The 23,636-nt window shown below is 35.6% G+C and overlaps 1 protein-coding gene across 1 annotated transcript in view; it reads left to right on the forward strand.

The window, feature by feature from the left end:
• LOC105565636 (collagen alpha-1(XXII) chain) overlaps positions 1–23,636 on the forward strand; it is a 248,581-nt gene that overhangs the window by 66,779 nt on the left and 158,166 nt on the right. Inside the window, exons 3-4 of the mRNA XM_012018998.1 lie at positions 18,745–19,010; positions 20,450–20,725. Coding sequence (XP_011874388.1) covers positions 18,745–19,010; positions 20,450–20,725 — 542 coding nt within the window. The remainder of the gene's footprint in view (positions 1–18,744; positions 19,011–20,449; positions 20,726–23,636) is intronic.

Here is a 23,636-nt window from a genome sequence, read left to right on the forward strand (position 1 = left end):
GAGGGTAACCTTGACAACATATGTCAAGCCCAAGGTTATTGGAGGTGGGTGTGTTAATCTAAATAATTACCCTCTTTTCTTCTAGTTCGAAAATATTCCACATCAAAAAATATTCATTATACAAATTTATCGTTTTTAAATCGTAACAAATTTTGATAATTTTTCCAAGTATAATTTAATAAGTAAATAGAGAGATTAGCAATATACGTGTATAACCCAGATTAAATAAATATTTTCATGTAATTATATCATTTTATAAATCATTATATATGTAATATATATAATATGTATAATTACACGAATATTCGTTCTGACTTTTATTGCAACAAGCACGTACATAAGAAAAGCACCGTTTTTCAAACAACATAGAGAAAGACTTCAGTGAGTTATCAGTGATTGATGAGTTTTAATTTACATATACTCGGGAATTTTATTATTAATACAAAGTAATTATTGTACATTTTGTAATTTCATTCTATCTTCTTAAATTTCAAAATACAATATTAAATCTTGCACGCGTCTATGTCGGATATTGATATCAATATTAGCAAATTAGAAAAAGGAAGCCGGTATAATAATAATTTTTTTGCTTCTTCTACTAACTTCTGGCGGACGTTCGTTCGCGAGTTACTGAAATTAAAATAGTTTTATCGCATATATAACGGCGCGATCGAAGTCGTCACAGGATCAGACTGGCTGGATTCTCTGCGCGAGCTTCACATAATTTACAGACCGCCGATCACCGACCGCTATTCCGATATCGGATTCGGATTTAAGTGCGTCCGAGTTTGGCCTCGGTGCGTGCAATAAAAGAAGATTCCACAATTCGAACATACTATTAGTTTACCCGTACGAATTCCACGTGTCCGAATCAGTTATGTGGAACGAACAGTGCCGATGTTGGCCAGCAATTATGAGTTTTCTAACTGCCTTTTTATCTTTGCGATAATATGCATGCTTTTTTTATCAATCCATATTATATGATATGAACATTGTTGGTAAATTTAACGGGTATCAATGTCCGCGAATCATAAAAATATTTTAACTATTTTTGCATTTGCTGAAACTTTTTAAATTGGACATTAGAAGAAACAATATAAGATAGAAAAATGGGCAAAATCTCAAATGCAAATCGATCCATGATAAAAATAAGAAAAAAAGTAATTTGTATAATATCCTTTTTATCTTTGCGATAATATGCATGCTTTTTTTATCAATCCATATTATATGATATGAACATTGTTGGTAAATTTTACGGGTATCAATGTCCGCGAATCATAAAAATATTTTAACTATTTTTGCATTTGCTGAAACTTTTTAAATTGGACATTAGAAGAAACAATATAAGATAGAAAAATGGGCAAAATCTCAAATGCAAATCGATCCATGATAAAAATAAGAAAAAAAGTAATTTGTATAATATCCTGGCGAAATGCAAATTTTCCACAATTATTATCACCGCAAACAATAAATATATTAATAAGTATATGGTTGAGCGCTTTTCGTAATTACGTACATATAATATATGTAAGTCTCGCCCAAATATTTATTTTATACTGTAATATAAAATTAAAAATTTTTTTTAGAAATAACTGCATTAGAGTATACGTAATTACTCCAACAATATAGCTAAATCCAAGACCTCTCCAGACAATACGCAGGTTTTTTGTGTCTATCCGACATAGAAAAGAACGACCCTCGAGGTAGAGAGTAAACTTAATGTGACCTGCTTATGTCAAGTCTCATGGGATTAATCCGTGACGAAAAGTTAAGCGACTCGTCGAATACTAAGGGCTTCGCTGCAAAGAGAACGAATTCCAGATTTTCCAGACTGCTCTTGATAATAGTCATTTCAGATAGCGCGAGATAATGGAAACCACCGTTTTTTTAATTCCCGCATAATGGAAATTTTATGTAATTCTCGAATATTTTTGCGACAATTAAATCGATATTTACTATCACATTTTAATTTGTGAGAGCAAAATTCGCACGAGAAAAATATGTTTTCCTATTAGTAGAAAATTGTTCATTTTATTTAAAAATATATGGAGTGAATTTCATGGAAAAGTGCTTACAAACGATACACGAGTACAGACATTTCTGGGGTATTTAACCATTCGAGGAAAATCGAAATCGATAACAACGTAGGACTTAAAAATTCCTCATTGAAATATTAAGCGACATAAAATTTTCATTTTTCACAAAGCAGACAATTTAAATTGTTGATATATAGCAGATAGCATACCCCCCTGAACATGTCTTGAATTTTTTAATACATCCGTATTTTTAAGTTTCGTAATTTATGCAATTAAGGTTTTTTAGTGGAAAAGTTACGATTATAAATAATTTTCATAAATTAACAAAGGTTCAAATTTGTTAAATAACGTATCCAAATTTATATACATCTATTTTGTTATAATAATAAAAATAATTTTGTAAAAGAAATCAGGAATTAAGTTATACATTTGTAATTATATTCTTTATCGAAGACATTGCCAAAAATAGACAAATTAATTATAATTTGAAAATACACCCAAGTTTCTATTTATCTATATTCTATCCATATTCAATCTATTGTTATTATATTTATTATCATCTTGTTATCATTAAAATAATATCTGTGCCATTATTAATACAATGAAACGACATTAGTAAAAAAAATAAAAGAAAGGAGAAATTCTTCTGTTAAAATATACTTTATATATACTATGTTTAATTAACTTCACAATTCAATTTTAAAACATGATAGTTGTCGTTGACTCATTAACGAAACCACTACTTCCGAGAATCGTTGAGAAAACCTTTAGGGTTTAATTTCAGCCCTGCAATGGGGGAACTTTTCAACGGAACATTGAGCTCCGAATGAATCCCACGGGAATCGAAAAAAATCCTCTGTGATAAAGATTGTGACGATTCTCCAGCACGAATGTATAACATTCACTTGATATGAGGATAGCGATAAGGTTTCTTCACTAAAACAATGATCGCATTTAAGAACAGAATACGGTCTTTAAATCTATTTTTAATACATTACATATATTTAATATAATATTATTTATATTACAGCATCATGTCGTTTTACGCTTCTAATTCTGATTTATAAAAATATAAAAATAAATTTAATGTCTGTAGTTAAATATTTCTTTATTTTTTTAACTTTACCAGTTTTTTTTAATTCAGTGTGTTATAGTCATTTTTAACTTTTTTTTACTTACTAAATTAAAATAGTCCTAGTTATTAGATTTATGAAAGCGTTCTATCTATTCAAATTATGTTTTGACGCGTATTTCTACTCGATCGTCCTCATTACAAATTGTATCGACTAATTACAGCCATGGACAATTCCTAGCAACTACATCGACTAATTACAACCGCGAATATGATTGATCCATCACCCTACATGTTGGGTAATCCAGCCAAATCACCCACCTACCGATCTATCCGCAATTACCTGAGATACAAACGGGAGACCTTCTTGAGGAAAAGTGAAATCGCAATATTTTATATATTGTATGTACACGAGTATGTACATTTATTTTATACATGCGTGCAGTCGCATAAATAGTAGTCTGTACAAAAGATTCTTTTATTTTGCCCCAAAAATAACGTGAATCTCATGTCTTTTGTTCAAATTTTACTCAAATAAAACCAAATTTCTAATATGTGTGCATATCGAAATCATTGTACACCACTGAAATATCTCTCCTTCTTGAATACTTTTATGTTTGTGGTGTAGGTATATACATATTAAAAGAAAATCTAAATATTTTTGTATTGGACCAATTTATATAACATTGGACTATAACAAAAATGCAAAAATGCAAATTTTATCATGCAGATATATTTGGAGAAAAAATAGAAGAAAAAACAAAATACAGTGTTTGTTACACAATAATAAATAATTCTTTTACATCACGTTCTATATTATTTTATATATTTTTGTTTTTCATTTTAATTTCAATGAAAATATATAAAAAATCATATCACGAGGAGACTTAAACAAAATTTTATATTAAAAAAAATCAATATCTTCTTTATTATAGCCTTATTTTAGTTCCTCGTTTGTTACGTGTTCTTGCAATGTTTCATTCAACTTTTAATTTAACGTTTATTATATAAATCGTATATTTAATCACTACTAGAATGTAGCTGACATTAATATTGTTTAAATATCGAATTATTAATACATTATTAATACATTAATATATTCTGACGTTTCCAATAAGTACGAAAAATGTCGAAACATTACCAAGTACGTAACGTGTCAAAATAATTTCATTTCTCTCTTGCCAATTCTATGTGTGTGAGGATACATCCTGGCATCAAAGGGTGAATAAAAATTAGGATTAAATGTTCTCTCTAATCTATCTAATCTTCTCATTTTATTTCTGTTGCTCACCGAATGGCAAACAAGGATAAAACGATACACTGGGGCACTCGAGTGACGTTTCCGAACGCAGCTTTAATATGATGAGTCGCACACCCGTGTTCTTGAGTTAAAATTAATTGGCTAATTACAGTCAAATCGAAAAGTGCAAAGCGCAATGGAAAATACAATCCGAACGCACACGTATCTTTACAAAAATAAATATCCATATCATTATCTGTAAAAACATTGCACAATGAAATACTAGTTCTTGATTACGTTTGCAGCTGCGCTCCGATTTCTGCTTCATGTTATGTAAAAAAATTGCGCGAAAAATTGCTTTGATAAATATCTGTTGCTCCGATCCATTTGCATTAGTCGCGGGAATTAATAGATCCCAGATTGCTAATCGTTGACGATTGTAGGGTATAACCACGTGTCTCCTGGTACTCGTACTTATCGCGATCGCGTCTTAGGGAGTAATGCTGCGAAACACGGAACGCATCGCGCTGCTACCTGTTTAATCGAGCGTTAATGTACGAACAGTAGCGACTATGCGTAAACAACAATACGTCTTACGCCACCACAACAAGTACCATAAATACGCGACGCGACGATCGATTCGTCGTCGTTAATATTTAACGTTTTATAGAATAAAATGTTGATCTACTTTCAGTTCTTTTATTTATACGCTATGTACGACTGAAATGTACTCGTCGTTTATACATATGTATATATGCTTTCCAAATATATTGAAAATCTTTCTGAACAGATAATACTTGAACACCCAATGAATATGTAGACTGATAATATATCGTTGAGTTTGAATATGTATTTACGAATAAACAATGAATTTTTCAAAGAAGTCCACGAGTGCGAAGCTCCCTAAAGAAAGAAGTGCTCCATGATATCTCGAGGCTGGTCCCAGAAGACAATACGGGAAGTACATGTCGAGATTAACACTCAGACTTGCCCTTAAGCTGTCTATAATAAACAATGTGACTCTTATCTACATCTTTTGTGTGCCACCCGATGCTGAGATATCGTCAAGCACCGAGGGAGCTTTAATGACCGCTCTGAATACGTTTTAATTTGTTAAATAAGCAGAGAATAAAGCGACAGACGTGAAACTATACTTTCTCGAATAATTGTTAGTGAAATTTATAGAAATTCTAAACAAAAAAATTACGCTGTGTAGTACTAGTGGCAAGATAGTTAAAATATTGTTCTTAAATCTCTTTATTTTTATGCAATTCAGCAATTGTCGTGCAAATATCCCTTTCAATTTAGCGCATATTATATTATTTCTCATACGAAGTATATTTTTCAGTTAACTGTGTGGAAGATGTTTACTCGATTTTTATGAATATATTTTATAACTATTTTTACGAATAATCTTTCATAATATTTTCGTCGAAAGACGTGTAGAGAAAGCGTAGATACACGAAAAAAAAAGAGTGATTTTAGAGAAATGAGAAAATTATTTAATTCTCATGACACAATCAAGCCTTTATGCCCGAATTCGACTACCAGCTTGTTTATTATCCGTCATTAAATTAAGAGACTGAACATCGAACGAGCCATCTTTGCTCGTAGTAAACGGGATCCAGAGAACTGAGAGCAAGCCTATTAAGTGGCGGTTGATTTCGCTTTAGCAAAAGGTGTGAGAGAGAAAAGGTGTGAGAGAGAGAAAGAGTGGACTCCTTCGCCAATTAACGCCTTTCATTCAAGTGCCGCACCTGTTTCACTCTTTTTCGCTCCCCCGCCCCCCTTGAAAGAAGCACTCTTACGCTCAAAAGCTCGTAGGAGCGACGCGCGCGATTCGACGATCGTCGTCGTTGAACGAGCTGTTACTTGCTCATTCAAGAGCCGGAAGATAAGTCTTTTACGTGTCTCCGTTAATTTGGAATGCGATTATATCGTGATACAATTAAAAATTTCATCTTGATACTGTAAAATAATGAACACATTTGCCGCAATGTATTATTGAACCGATTTGTAAATTCTATATTGTTGGTATTTCGTATTAAATTTTACTAATAAAAATTTATATTTAAATTTTACTAATAAACATAAATTGTTCAAAACACTGTACGCAAACATCTTTCTCTTCCATGATTAAATTAGTAGTAATTTGTACAACATTCCTATTATACTCGTTTGTTTCGAAAATTTACATTTCAATTGTAAAATGTGTGCGCATTGTCATAGAAATACGCTGTATAGATTTCTGTAAAATTTTATGGAGTCTACACGCACATAAAGAACGCGATTGTTAAAATCTTTACGGCTAGATTTACAATTAATTTATCGGAATCTTTATCTCCATTAATTCTAATTACACCTCTATTATTTCATATTCAGTCTTTTATACAGCAAAGACTCTTCGGAAAATTATTGCCTTCATTTTCATCGCTTGTCACAAGTTTCCAGAATGGCACAAAGGCCGTCTTATGAAACGGAAATATACGAGGGTTCTCTCACCTTTCTCACGCACCCTCGCTGTTCGAAATCATCTGCTTTACGATAAAGCTAGGAAATAAACCTGACTGTCATGTTTAGTTGTAGAGATACATGAATTTAAATGACAGGAAACTGTGTTCCTGGAATATTTCTCGTAAATGCAACAGATCAATCGATAATTATTTCAATAAAAAAAATTGATATTTAATGCGTAAATATGAAAGATTTTTTAAACACATTGCAATACTCTGTAAAGATACTAACTAAAATGCAGAGGCAATTTAAAATGGATTTAATTTATAACATAAAATGAATGTTTTAAAGTTGTGTTTAGCAATATAAAACTATATTTATAATATACAATAATGTCTGCAAAAAAGTTGCTAAAAAATGTCGAAAATAGAATAGAAACTCTTATACATTAAAATAAAATGATGTTTGCTTATTGTCTCACCCCATAACGTATCGAGAGAGATAAATTAATACGTGATAAATCTGGCGAAGGGACATTTAATCCGAGAGTTCTTCTCGTACAAAAAGATTCCTAGTTGAACTGAGATAGGTACAAGATGAAATACGAAGAAGCACTTTGACGAAAGTCGAACAATGGACACTAAAGAAGAAGGAAAGTGTCCCATCGTCCAAAGTTTTCTGATTAAATCTCATCTAAGAGCTTCTGCATGAAAGGAAAGCCTAGGTCAATTTTTCCAAGCCACCTTATAAAGTGGCATCAAAAGAAATTTCAGAATAGAAAATAGAAAACGTATGTAGAGAGAAGAAACGGTGTCTTTTCCCGTTCTTCGATTCTCTCATATGTGAATGTTCCCCGGATATTGCTCAATATTCCAAAGTTCTTATTCGTTTCGAAAATTTCATTTTATTTGCAACGATGTTATGTTCATTTTGCAAAGAATGTTGCATTTATCATTATTTGATATAAAAGAAGAAGAGCATATCAGATAAATAAATGGTTTTAATCTCTTCTCTCTGATAATATATGCACCACGATGAGAAAAGAATTGATTTTTGCTTTTATCTTTGTTTGGCAGCCTTTGAGGATAATAGAAAGGATAGGATGAAAGCGAAATAAAGAGAAATGAGGTCATTGTTTAGGTAAAACATGGCTCGCAGGATCCTTTGTTTTCGAATATTTTCAAGTCCCAAAGATCCCCTTAGGATCGCAAAACAGGATTCCTCGGCGAGTATGACGGTGATGCAAATATTGGATTTTCAACTGCTTATTTCTTTATTTCACTTTTCCAAAACGATGCAATGCAATACATAATACGATAAAATATAAATAAGATATATATCGTAAGAGTAAATAATAACGAGTCTAATAGTGATGGAAAAAGTGATAACTAAATTTGATATTATATTATAAGACATGTTACATAAAGATTTTATATTTTGTTTCGTTACTTTTATAAAATATTATGTGTTTCTCATGCCTTGAATTAAGATTATTATAAATCTGAGAGATTTATATAAGAGATATTTCCATCTCAGCGAATATATCGTACAAACTCGATTGTATTTTATAAATACTTCGTTGTAGACTGTTGCATTTACAAATAGGTTGTTAATACTTTTGATCTTACATGCGACTAATCTTGGATATTTCTTTACGATTTCTGATACTTATCAATGTTGTACATTGTTCAAAGGCAACAAATGATTTAAATGATTATTTTATCATGTTTCCCGACAAACGAGTGCTCTTTCCATTTTCTCACCGTAGGGACACGAAGCGAAAAGACGAGGTATTACTCGAACGTGCTTCGTACGACTTCGATCATTAAGGAGAGGTCCTCCAATTACAAAGTTTCAATTAATATCTGGCGCATGCCGTCCGGAAAATTTTACAGAGTTCGGGCAAAGGATGATAAAGTACGAAATTCGCGATTTTACGTCTCTGTTTCCATCGGTCTTTGTTCATTACGGTAAATGAGAATGACAAAAATCGGCTTGAAAGTTGGATTTTATCCGGGACTTTGAGGAAAATTACACAATGGTCTTCGTGCCCTTCGAGGACTTCGGCAAGCTCCGCTTTTATCCACACACTCCAAAACAAAAAGTAGCGAGGATGAAGTCCGGAGTGTTATTCCGTACTTTTCCGTATTTAAAAAATTGTTATAAAACTCTTGACATTTTAATAACTTACATACTCCGTACTCTCTATTTTAAATCTCTTTTCCTTCTTCTTTCATCCTCTTAATTTTTTTTACATTATTATGCGAAGGAATTGCAGTTATATTATTCTCAAAGTAATCGTGACTTTAAATGGAGAATGAGAGAGAGAGAGGCAACTAATATTTTACTTATCTTACTGCAATATTTAGTATTAAATTGCTCAGCAACTTTAATTTCAGCTCAAGTAAGAGCGGCGAAGGTTGCGTGAATGAGTTATTTTAATTATCGATTTTCGGGATATTCTGAAATTGTCGACTGTAAACGTAAGACCAGGAATACTCGCGAAAGTCCACAACGCCTCCACCTCCCTGGCTGTCTGTGTATCACTGCAACTATCCCAACTATTACTCATCCGCTTAGTTGCTCAAATTCGGGCTTGTCACCTCACCCGTGCCAAGTTATACGCGAGCTTTCGATCGTCGCCGAAACGGAGAGCCCGCATGTGCTTTGATTCTGAGATGCGTTAAATCGACTGCGTTCTGCAATTAGTCGTCTCAGTAACGGCATAGCTGTTTAGTCTCGTCGACTTTCCTCGGGACAATTAGCCTAACTTGTACAGTAAATAAAACTACTTCTCGGGTCGAGAGATGAGAGGCCCTCCCCCCCCTCCCCTCTTCGACTTTGACACGAACGTCCCGTGTCTACTGGACGCTTGCAACGGCATCGAACGGGGAAACAGAATGAAAAATTTAGTGACCTAAGTAAATGACGATATTTTACAAACAAGATAATAACGTGTGAAACAATCGTCGGTGGGTAATCATCGGCACATTGCGCGATTTGAGATGTTCATTCAGCGCGATATTGCTAACTTGAATTTGAGAACATCTAGACACAATAATTTTCATTCTTTACATTTCGAAATAATTTTTATTCTTTATGTTTCGACAAAAAAGCACCCTAGATTGGTTCACAAATCTTTTGGAGCTGATCCAGTCTTCGCAAAAAATTCATTGCATCGCGTGAAACACGTTGCTCTACAAATGTTTGTGAGATGTATTTTTTGTATTATAAGTGCACACAAGTATAAAAATAAACTAAGTCTGTCAGGTATATGACGAAGAAGATACAGACATGCTCTCTCGCCGCTTTAACGTATTTTACCGCGGTATTTTGCGTTTGATCGAACGTCTTCGGGACAATTTCTCGACGCGCTGTCTGCGGAAATCGCACCGGCGTCGTTTGCGGCGAAGAACTGGGAGAACTAACCGCGCGCAAAGCCCGGAAACCGGATGGAAGGAAAAAAGTGAAACGATCGACGACCGCGTGAGCCACAACGAGGAACCAAGCAGGTGGAGGGCGTAACGAGTCGGACTCCGGCATACTTCGTTACGAGTGGTATTTCAGTATTTCCGATTCAATGTGCTCGATATATATATATATTTCTGAACGAAAAGTTCCTGTCGATTTAAATTTACAGCTCATCCGATTGCGTCACGGCCACGTTTATAAGTGGAGTGAGACGAGAGGTACCGTTTGTTCTAGGAATAGGCCCTCCCTCTTTCTCTCTTTCTCTCTTTCAGTCTGTCGCGATGACATTAAATTGCCGTTGTTATATAAGAGTCTGAGAATCATTGAGTAATCGGGAAAAGTGCCCCTTGTAGATATACAATTGAATTTCGCGTCTTCCGGAATCAGCGGCCGGATTTACAATTGCAGATTTACAATTCTCCCTCTGCTGTCGTGCATTAAGGCCGAGTCAGACTAGCCGAATCGGATTGGATTGGGATTGGCAATTGACGACTGCCCTCTGGCCAATGAGAGTTGTTTAAGTCGCCGGTTGCTTTGCCCTCATTGGCTAGAGGGTAATCGTCAATCGCCAATCGCCAATCAAATCCGAGTCGGCGATTGCTAGTCTGATTCGGCCTTTAGGAGCCGTGATTTTGCAGCTCGACGCGGTTTCCATAAAAAGAATGTGCAAAATAGGAATTAAGGGCGTTTTGAAAATACAAGCTGGCGCGACGATACCTGACGAGTCCGAGGCGTCGACGGCGGCGACGGAGGCGGCTGGAATTAAGACGCGAGCTCGGGCAAAAAGTCGTTCCAAGGAATCGGTAAAAAAATGCGCAGCGCGCTGAACAATAAAGTAGATAGCGACCGTAACGAGCCAGCCTGAGGTCGACGGCCTCCCTGGCGCCATCTGCCGGTCAGCGGCCGAACCGGCGCGTCTGACAAAAACGTTCGATTACTACTTGGAGTGGTCGGACGTTACACGTCGGGGCCGCCGACCGCTAAAATGTGCGGGCGAGACCCCGAGGAAAATTCGCTCGAAACTCGATTTACCCGCGAGCGGCGATTGCACCTGTTTTTCCACCCGATCCCTCTCCCAAGCTCCCAGCTAGCTCTCCTCTGCCGTCGCCCGAGGTTTGTTTCACTGGCCGGGCGAGGGGGACGAGGAGCGGGGAGGGCACTCTTCGCCGCAATCTTTTGTAATCTGATTTCGCTTTCTCGCACCTCCCTCCCGCAACTTCTTCCCTCGCGTCGGGTTACCAACTTCTAAGCGGCGCTGTTTGTTTCGTCGTTTAACTTCTTCCTACCGCCGGCGTATAGAATTTACGCGGGAAATAATGCGCCGGAAACGAGTTTGCATCGCGACGCGAGCGATTTTCCAGAGGATTACCGGTCGCGAGAGATGGCTGCCGAGTGCTCGAGATCCTCGGCACTTTGCATTTTATCTCGTCATCGCTAATGATACTCCTCTAATTAATTGATATCACGGGACCGAGACGAAACCGTCGGGATTCGCGGCCAGCTGCGAAATAATCGGAAGGACGGAGGATGCATTTCCTTACGTCGCCGAAATTACGTATTTAAAAGTATCACGGTGGTAAGGCTAGGAGTAAAATTTAGGTACTTTGAGCACGTCGACGTATCATCGACTCCAGAGTTAATATTACGATATAATATTACAGTAACACCTGATTGGGTCTACCGATTATAACAAAGAAAATTTCCATGCATGCATTTTTTACACGCGCGATAATTGGATTTACTTTACTGAATTCACTTGGGCAACCCGCATTTACGTCGGTAATTTCACAAATACGTCTCGCGTTACTGGCGCATGTTATTAAGTTACGCGAATAATAAGAAACGAATATGACAGTAAATATCACAATTTGAATTTAATGAGATCGCGTCGCCGGACTCTTGGACGCTAGGAAAAAAAAATATATATATTCCGCTCTCTTGCGTACTTTAATAGAAAATATTTTTGTCTGCATGGTCGTGATAATTGTTCGAAAACAAACGCATTTCAGTGGTACGGTTTCGTGAATATGTCGCGTATGCACTAGCTTGGGAGAAATGTTTTTATTCCACGTTCTCCATAGTGTAAACATTGGTACCCGGGCGCAATCATTTCGGCGTATATTTTTCATGCACAATAAACAGAAGCTTATAAGACTTAAAAATACAATGTCACCTGTATAGCGACCAGTAGTTGCCGGCAGTTCTCGATATAACAACAAACAGTGCAAGACGGTGCATTCTTGCTTTTAACGAAGCCGCATTTTCTTGCTCGCTGCTCAGCCACTCGAACTTTTCATGGAAAAAGAACTCCTTTTTGTCCTCCACTGTGCCCGCGTTATTGTTTCTCGCGAAATTTTCTAATGCCTGCGACTTGAAAATTTTCATATGAAAGAAAGGAAGCTCGCAGATCTTTTAAGTTTGTGGCTTGCACATACTCTGCCGGTCCATTGTATGAAATTACTGCGATAATGTGCTATTTTATTTTCTTTGGATAAAATCTTTGAATTAAATGGCGAATGTTTGTTCAGGGAATTATACTATAATTGTGCAGATGATTGTACAACAGCAACAAAATAAATGCGAAAATCTAAATATAGAAATTGTTAAACTTTTATGAATTAATATTTTCATTTCGCGTTTTACCGATTTACAGTATAAACGCCTGAACAAATACGTTTTGTATTTTTCATTTTCTGATATCGCTTATCTTGTCAAATCAATATACTTTTTCATCATTATGCAAAATATTAACTTTAATAGTTATGGCTTTTCATCCTACAATTCCAACGTATAGAGTTGATGAAAAGCTACTTTGATTTATTATATTTTGATATATATGGCTTATACAGAAGAATATTACACGTTGTAACTGCAATGTATTAATTGCTTTTACGTACCAATAATATCACTGATAGCTGCGCTAACAACAAACATCATTGAGCAGATGTGTCAGCTTTATCAGATATAAAACTTAGAAAGTAATTTAAAAAATATTTCGATTCCAGTGCTGCCGAATGGTAGTACGAAATGGATCATTTTAAACAAGGAGAAAGTTTGTCTGATAATATAATGCTTTACTTTTTTCTCGATCTCCAATTGAAATCCATTTGATAATCGTAATTATTAATTTTATAGTGTCTACGAGAAATCTTATTTTTCCAAATAAATGATCCACCTACGCACTTTTAAGCACTTTTTTTATGCACACTTTTCGCCTTGCTCGGTAAACTCAATTTAATCAATTTGAACGTCCCAGAGTGTAAGTCATTTCGTACAATTGGGATAGCAATTCAGTATTTCTCATAAATTAAGGTGTACAATGCAATATAATGAACCGTTTCACGCGTCAATAAACTATTCGTAAAAATCATAGTGTCGCCAGATCGAAGAAAAGTGCAGCCTCCAGAGGGAGATCAGAAAACTTGTTAGAACGCAAGAGAGAACAACGTCTCTTGAGAGACGCCGTTCTCTCGGCTCGTCCTCGTTTCGTTCTCTCTTTTCAGAGACGATCGGACTTTCCGACTCAATAGAAAAAATTATGCCTACACGACTGTACTCCATTTAGAGATTACGGAGATATAATGAAACCCAGTTGTTATACAAACTGTCCTCGTGGAAAGAACGGTTTTGCTAAAGTATCTAAACACTTAGATAGATATACTTAGCTAGATATACAATCTGAAAATAATTTTATTAGACAATTAAAATAATTAAGTAAGTCATTAACTAATTACTAAAATGTCAAAATTCCTTAGAATGTCATTATCATATTCGAATGCCCTACTGTAATTATTCTAATGGCGCAATAAAATCATTTTTAGATCCACATCTGGCTAAATTTGTAAATATTTCAATAAAATCATCCTTCCCCTGCTACTTTAGTTATTATGATTCAAAGATCTTTTTACTATATATTGTTACAAATTCCAATTTGTTATTAAATATGAATTTAAAGGTTAAATGATATATTAGATAATGTGTAACTTTTAGTCCCTTTGTTTCCAAATTTGACCAATTATTTGAACGCAAATTCGAACGAGAAGGTATTTGTTTCTCTTTTCAAGAATATTATTATACATAACGAATAAGCGATTCAGAAAATTATTGTGACATTTTAAAAACAGTTTAAGAATTTTCTACGTACTATTTTTATCACACAAGTATGTACCTATAATAATTTGCATTGCAAAGTTATTATACATATTAAAACTATTTTATCTTTAGTAAATTTACCTAAGATGTTTCAAAGAAGTAATTCTGCAAGCTCTTAAACTATATTTATAATAACTTTTATTACTGAACCGTAAAGACAACAAATGAAAAAGATGATACGCCATGTTAAAGTTTTTAAAAACACATTAAAATATATACTATCTATACAAGCGGATACTCTTTACAACCATCTACCAACTAAGACTATAGGAAACTAATATGTGTATTCACAAATATAAAAATGTAGTCCGCAATATATATGTATAGTATTCTTTATAAATCTTAATCCGTAACCATATAATTGCAATAAACGAAATGATTAAATAACATTTATTAAGTATGCTCTTCTTACTTTAAAAATGTATAATCGTTGTCAATAATATCTATACAGTTTTATGCTAACTGTACACAATATATCACGCGCATGGAAAATAACATGAAATAAAATAGAGAAGCGAAAGGACTGATATAATAAACCCATATAAACCATATCTATAGAGCATTGCAAATGTGTCTCATAGCGTGTAAGAAAACCGACAAGAAAACAGTTTTCACGCTCACGTCGGTAGCTTTAAAGAGGACATTTGCATACCGACTCGCGCATTGAAACGTTCAGCGTTTGTTCGATTTGCGTGATTCATGGATTCTTGTATGCGCCACCGGGAAAGTTGTAACGAGCTGACAGGGCGAATTGGCATACGGATTTATGCAAATGGATTTGCGCGGACTACGAAGGAAGTGGGGATTACCGGGCAAAGCGGACTCGCGTGAAATCGTGCATTATGGACGCCATTATTACAATAATTCATTATAATTTTTTCGAGCGCTAATAACCGCGACGTCGAGTTTATTACCTAATTACCGTCGAACAAAGTGTGGTAGCCTCATGCCGTGTTGCTTCATGCATATTGTCAAGCTTCTAGAAAATTCAAAACTACTTTCGCACTAAAATGTATTTAGAGTACTCTCATCATGGGGACAAAATGACGTAAGCTCTAATTTATTGAAGTGGAATGCAGCCGTGCAATCGATAAGCGATATAAAGCCCGGATTTTGATCCATACCGTTGATATGAGTATTTGCGGTTTGCTAAAAAACGATAATTTATTATTCTACGCAGAAATGTCGAGCATTTATCACGCGATAAAAAAAAATTATAGCTGCTATTAATTTACGGTTATTATAAAACGTAGATTACGCCACAAGATCTCATCTATAATAGCTCAAGCTACTCGATAACAATAAATCTCTTGTGTATCATGAATTTGACTCGTGAACTATGTTCGTGCAAAGATTAATTTTTTCAAAATTAATCAAAAGATTATTAATTAATGTCGAAATAAATTCGATGAAAATTCGATACAAGCGAAATTCCATTGTCTTATTATAAACCGATTCTCGCTAAAGTGAGTATGTTGCTATGACGATTAACTGAACGCGTGAAGAAAGTGCATGCTCGAAATGCACACGGTCGTTAAATCTCGCGCTTCAGCTACTGTCCGTATCTCTTTTTTTCCAATTTATATACACACATACCGCTTCTAGTTTGGACTTTAAAATGACTCAGGCCTATCGCAATTTCGGCGCAAAATAGAGATCCGCGTCAGGAGGGTATATCCGGGTAGGAGGTGTCGCCTGGTCGGGTTCTATGCCGGCGTTCGAATCACCACGCATCTCAATTCCACGCTGCAATCTATCAAGCATTGAAATCTTTTTCTACTGTACTATTGCAAGTGTCTTAAAGAAGTACTAAAAAATCTGCCTTGAAAGCCAGAAAATTATAAGAAATATGTTGTGAAAAATATCAATTTGAAAGTAAAAGATAATAGAAGCTTTTCTTAGACTTTACACGCGCATGCAGCAATTACATCACACTTGTTGTACTGCGATATCTACATTTTCTCTGTATCTAGCTGGTCGAAACAATCTCGAAATTGACCTCAGGTTTTGTTTCGAAAAATGGGAAATGTACAAAGATAATCAGAAGTGGCATCGCTATATAATTTGTGTTATTTACAATCAGAAGATGTTACTCTCGCATATCTTATGTGCGAAAGTTACACAAAATTTAGTGTTAATAAGTGTTAATACATTTTTATGTTAGAGCGAAGGTTGTAAATAAATTTGAAAGAATGTTCTCGCACGCGTTACGGAAAAATCAACCAATATAATATTAATTTTCACGTTCTGGCATCAGAGCATGCGAGGAATGCGTCCGAGAACGCGTACGCTTAATTTTATATTTGTGTTTGTACGAATAACAAATTAATTTACTTTCGCACATGAAAAACTACTCCATTGCAAGCCGCGAAAAATGTAGTTCGTAGAGAACAAGCCGAATGCGAAAACCAAAATTCGTTGAGCACTCGCCGAAGCTTTTGTGGCGAAATATACTCCGACGTAAAATACATTACGCGCGAGAATATCGTGCAGTCACAAATGCAATTTGGAAATTACTTCGGGCACGACGATAATTTAACTTACACCGTTCGTCGACGTGCCATTACCCGTATTTTCATCAAACATTTTTAGGTTGCTCACGGATTTTATTGTTAGAGCAGCTGCTTGTGATAGGAAACTATGCGTGGGAAGAAAATACGATGTGAGCGCCATGTAGACAGTGTTTTATTAGTCTCAATGGAATATCATTTTTCAAAATATGCGCTCTCAACTCAGACATTTTACTTTCTCTTCCAAAGAAAGAACAAAATTATTTTTCTACGAATATGTAAAATATAGGGAGAAAACAAGCCGGTTTTTCTCTGCAATTAACAATGTGATTTTTATGAATGGTTTTGCGCTTATCGTAAACAGTAAAGGTGCACCGTTTTAATTTACACTAATGAACCGTTCACCTACGACGCTAATAGTATCGGTTTTGATTTAGTGTCACAAGAAGCAACTTTTACTTTAATGACTAGCCAACCGTGTCGACGGTTTGGTCACCGGAAGGGTTTTTAATGCGATTTACTGCGGCGACTCATGTCCCCGACAATAAATATCGGTTATCGAGCTTTCAGCTGCGGAATATCACGCGGTGTATCGGGTGTCACAGATCGGAACATGACGTATGGCGCGCAAAATGGTGTTGTCGTACATTAAAGAATTATGATCTTAATCACGCTGTGTGCGAGTTACACACGAATACAACGCCACGATTCGTAGTGTTGAAACTGCGCTATATTTTTATTCGGTGATTATCAATATTTAAAAATTTTCATATGCAAAACACGGAGCTGTCGTACCGAGCATAGTGTAAAATTCTGACATGAAACCTGTTTTCATAATAAATCGCGTGCAATTTTGTTTTTATTTACCGAATAATTTTTAAAACTCAATATGATTCGAGTTTTATTTTCTTTAACGCTGTTTGCGAACAATAGTACGATTGCTGGATGCGTCGCGATTTTGTACAATTAGCGAACTTGTTAGATGAACTGTAAATGTATTAGACGATTTCTTCCTGGGAAATAATAGAATATCACATATGAGTCTCTCGCAAATTAAAGCGCGAAAAATTAATTAAAGTTTCTACATTCACTCTGAATTACTCCACCGTACTTTTCTCGGATGCTCGCGTAAAGTCTCCTCTTTTCCGCAAAACGTTCCGTTTTCAACACTTTTTTAAATTAACCTTATTCTCATTTGACTCCTGTTAAATGATCACGTTAAAATATTATGAAGAGCATGATTAAACGTGTTTGTTTAAAAACATGTAATACGTAACAAATAATCTTATCGACATTGCGCAAATTAAAATAATATTCATTAAGATTATTTAATAGAAATAGTTAACTATACATCTCTTATAGATCATTCTTTTAGGATTTTATATTTGACCCTACTCACGATTTTCAGCAATGTAAAAAAAATTCAAGGCATGTCGAGAAAGCTCCAATTTGAAAAAGGTGTTGGAATGTTTAGCTAGAAGAATTGTTTTCCTACTATAACGTACTATCTATGAGTCTTGAAAAAACTCTTTTTCTCAACAATGCATTTCGACAATAATTATTCCGCGAAACAAATGACGCCAATAATTCTAACATTAATTTACGTGTGCATTAATTTATTCAAAATTTGCTCCCAAATAATAACCTTGATTACCTATCAATCTATGCAGTATTCCAATTTAATATCATTATGATAATTTAATATCGTTAGGTTAATTGGTTGTTCGAACTGTCAACATTTAACGGCCACGCAAATTTCGCTATGATTAAACGCAATTTGATAGAAACTATTGACATTCATGTTTTCAGAAGTGGTATACGATTTGATGGTGGCACCAGTATCGTCGACGGACGATAACAATCTTTACATAGACGACGGCGTGGACGGATTCCCGGCATTTGGCTTTCGACCCGGATCCGAAGTGAAGCAACCCTATAGACTGTACCTCCCGGAAAAGTTGCCAGCCGAGTTCACCCTGGTGGCCACGTTCAAGCCGACCTCCTTTCGAACGAGCTACCTCTTCGCCGTTCTTAATCCCTTCGAAACCGTTGTCCAATTAGGCATTAGAATTTCGGTAAGCCACGCGTAATACCTTAGAGCTTTTTGAATCTCCAATTTTGCAATTAAGGTAGACGGTAAAAACGCATTGACGCCAAATTATCTGGCGAATTTCCGAGAGCTCCATCGAAAATGTTACATGGTTTTATTGATTATGGGCGGGTCTTGCTAAATCAGCGAGGCGTGATGCCAGGGAAAATAATAGCGTATAAGATTGAGGAGCAAATGTCTTGCGGAAATGAGAGGGCGAGCGTGAAATATGACGTCATATTAAATCATGGAGGAATCCGCTTTAACAGCTGGGTGATTACTAGCTCTTTAAACGCGCTTTATCAAAGTAGCTACGTGATATTCTTATGACACTGCACGTTTCGTGAATAGATAAATATCGTCCGAATGAAATAAGAGTAACTTTACACACACGCAGTGGGCGATGTAAATTCCTTATTTTTCTGTAATAACTCTTCCTCTTTCTCTCTTTTCTTCTTTCCACATTAATATTTGCCTTTTGTGTCATAAGTATGATCAATTTTTACAATTTCTACACGGAAAAAAATGATATGGTGCACATAACCAGAAATATTTAGTTGTAAGCAATATAGCTGCATTATCCTAGTTATCTTTATGCAATGATTATACGTATGATTGATATGACTTTGTTACTTAGTTGTATCAACTACATCAATGTAGTTGTACATGATCTGGTTGTGACAACCAGACTTTGGTTGGAGCATTATTTACTGTGGATATGATAATCTATCCACATTGTTGCGTCAATCAGGATACGATTGCAAAGGTTAAGGCAACCAGGTATCGTCACTGCTGCAACAATGTCATTTAACAATTGCTCTGTGGTTATAACAACCAGATAATTAGTTGTTCCATATTTTACTATTTAATCTGGTTGACACAACCAGAATTCTGTTTGTGACAACTATATTGTTTTTTCCGTGTAGAAATACAAACAAAGATGTACCATAATTTTTAACAACGATTTTTAATCAACTTTACCTCTTATTTCTTCGATATTATAATATTATATGTTCGAGCTAAAAGTTTTTTCTATATTGCCGTTTAAATAATATTTTCATAATATACTATGTACATGTTTTGAACAATAAGCGCGACCTGGAATATTTTAAAAGTATCTAGTAATTTCACTAAAGATCTGAAAAGTTAGAAAATATTTCCAAATATTACTATTACCCAACGCGTAAAATTACAGTGAGAACGTTGTTATGCTAAAATATACAACTTTTGAGGTTTCCTCCTCATAAGTTTCTTTCAAATGTGTTTAATATGACAGTTTTACTTCTCGCATGTTCTATGATAAATACTTATTTATTTTTATTAATTTTATAATCTTAAAGAGACGCAAGTTTATTTCTGAGCGATTACGATTAAAATGCAAAGTGCCAGAATATAGAGTTTAACTTTTCTCGATCACACCCGAAGGACGGACCCGACTCAAACCAAAATGTCTCGCTGGTCTACACGAATTCGGACGAGCATTCGCATTCGGAGGAGGTGGCGAAATTTACCGTGCCAAAGCTCACGAAGAAATGGTCGAAGATCGTCATTAAAGTTTCCACGAGCGACATCACCTTCTACCTCAATTGCCACGAGATGGCCCGGCAAAGGGTTACCAGGATCCCCCAGGAATTAGTATTCGATACCGCCAGCACGCTGTACATCGCGCAAGCCGGACCGCACATCCAGGAGCGATACGACGTGAGTACCGTGCACGCCCTTCGCCCATTGTATTTTGCGAAAAAAAAAGAACGCTGCGAGCGTTCGTGCGTGGCGCAACGAAACGAAACGAGCGGAGCTTGTTGTCACGGGAGATGTTTTCCATGGAAATCGACATGGTTGCGCTCTGCAGCTGAGTACGCGTAACGAAGTAACGTGGATAAACAGACTCGCGTGGATCGCGATGCAGTCCCTTTTAGCTTATTCTACAATTAACGCAAAACGCAAGACGCTAAGCCGCAACGCAAGAAATCGACCAATGATCGACGGTCGATCATTCTTCTCATATTTGACTGTGGTCAATTTCTCTCGTTGCGGCTTAGCGTCTTGCGCTTTGCGTCCATTGTAGAATAAGCTTCTCGGCGACTCGGCCTGGCGCAAAACAGGCAGCTCACGCGAATTCGCGAATGTCACTCGGCGATACGAACGACAGCATTAACAATAAGACAGTTTCGTTTCGCGAAGCCACGTATGTTTCCTGAACGATATCATTGTTGTCTCGTTTCGGATACGTCGACAAATCGATCACGTGTGTCCGCGACAACACGAACGCGAATTTGTTAAAAGCGTACCGGAAGACACTCGAATTTACCACCTCCTCTTTCGTATTCCGGTGACCCCGAGTTTATTCGTAGATAAATTTTATGGAGTGGATAACTCGATACTTGTCTTTCCGTATCATATCAGACTTTATCTTACAACGAGACGAGAATGATTTGTTCGGAAATTTGCATCGAAATTTTCTTTATACATATATGTGCATTACTGTTTCACGAGTTTCGTTGCGTTAAGAGGGCCAGTCATAAACTTGAAAATAAAGCGCACGGCCGTGAGATTAAGAGCGGCGAATCGTAGAAGTAAATCCGTGCCGGTCCATCCTTTAAGAATTTAATACCGTATCCAGTATCCTGTTAAAACAAGTAAAAAGGAAGCGCGAGCTAAAAGAAAGGATGGTACGAACGTGGGAAGTGCCATCGGATAACGGGCAGTAGGTTCTAGAAGAAGTGGAAGAGATACGAAATACCTCATCGAAATCCTATATATTGACGTTACAGATCTGTTGTCTCGGTTTCCGCTATTGCTCTCTCAAAGAACACTCAAGTGGATCGTGAGACGTCGGACACAATGAAAATTGAAAAATTTCCACCGCTCGCCATACGTCGAGTTTGAGAACAACAATTTGCGATCGGATGACATAAATCAAAATAGCATACTTTCTAGTATTATTTTTATTTGTTTTTTCTTGGCTACACGCTATATTTCCGCGAATATTCGTGCACCAAACAACCGTAGCTACATATATTTTTGAAACTTATCGCAAATGAAATAGTATTTTTGTCACTGTCTGCAAAACGACAGAAACGGGAATCAAACTTAAATATTTTATTTGATAAGCGAATGCGACTGCCACTGACAGTGAGCTATTCAGTGTTCCATAGTATATTATTATGATTATATATGTTGTAATAATCGTAATAATACAAAGTAGTATAAAACATTTTATATATAAAAGTAGATATGTGAAATTACTAAGTAATAATGGGCATATAAATAATACAATAAAATCCCGAAATAATAAGACCGTAATAAATTTGGGCTATAGAGTCACGCGTTAATCCGTGTAAATATCAATGCATCTGTATATCAATGAAAGAAGCATTCTTCGGGGCAATAATGCTTTGTGTGGAATTGCATTTCGTTTGAAATAATTAATATCTTTCAGCTCGGACATGAGAATAGTATTTACGTATCATCCAAGCCCTTTAGCATCTCCATATCGTATTAACAGCGAGGACAGCGTGATTACATATCGTTGATATGGTAGAGGATAATTAGTTCTCATCCTGACGCAATATGATCAGCTACACAGGGACCACGTGTTGCACAAATCGATGCGCGAAACGCATTGATTTATTCGATCCTTCATTAATTAGTTATCCTCGACAATAGGCAGACGTATTGCAATATCTCGAATCAGTTGTGCAATGTCACTTTTATCTTGCGACGGCGATTTCTCCTGCCACAATTAATTTGTGCATATTTTCACGCCAATAAAATAAAATCATATACATATTCGTGTTTCTTCTGTAGGTTTTTAGTTTACTACAAAATTACGAAACGAGATTTGTCCGTATTAATTCATACAGTTTTGACATACTTTAATGCAGACGAGCACAAAGACGTCATTTCGGACTTTACAAGTTGCTTATTAATTTCGTAAGTACTTTTAAAAGTACTTAGCTTCCAAAGTTGATAATTATCGGTCATCTTAGCGACGCGAGGAACTTGTCGTTTTATTATATTATCAATTAACCGCGCATCAAGAAAAGAAATCATAAAATATTATTTCGAATTCGTCAATTTGAATCACGTCAAACTATTGGAGGATTTCATCAATTTTCAATATCCAAGATAATAAATGTAAAATTGACTTGAAATTAAATCAATCCTTTTAATTATCTAGATAAATCTGACAAGTAGCATCGATTGATAAATAAATGATAAATTGAATGGTAGTCTCGTGGTAAGTAATTGACGCGGCAGATCACGTTATACAATTTTGAACATATGAAACTGATTATTGCTCGGATATTTTCTCTCTCTCTTTCTCTCGCTCTCTTGCTCTCTTGCTCTCTCTCTTGCAATCCAAATTATAAAAATTGGAAACGTGAACGTATATATATGTTATAAATGCAATTTGTTAAGTACGTGGATGTAATTCGGTCACATTTTACCGTCTCGCTAATGTTTTTAAAATACACGTTATGTACTGCAATTTGTATTTGAGACTTTGCGTGACGAAATTATTTTATAATAAAAATGAATACCAAATTATCAAGGTTTTATCGCGTCTGAGCATGCGAATTTCGGGCAATTTTATTGGTCAACTATG

This window comes from Vollenhovia emeryi, unplaced genomic scaffold (genome assembly GCF_000949405.1).
Source record: "Vollenhovia emeryi isolate VEMERY1.0 unplaced genomic scaffold, V.emery_V1.0 DF939150.1, whole genome shotgun sequence".
In the NCBI taxonomy this organism is placed as follows: domain Eukaryota; kingdom Metazoa; phylum Arthropoda; class Insecta; order Hymenoptera; family Formicidae; genus Vollenhovia; species Vollenhovia emeryi.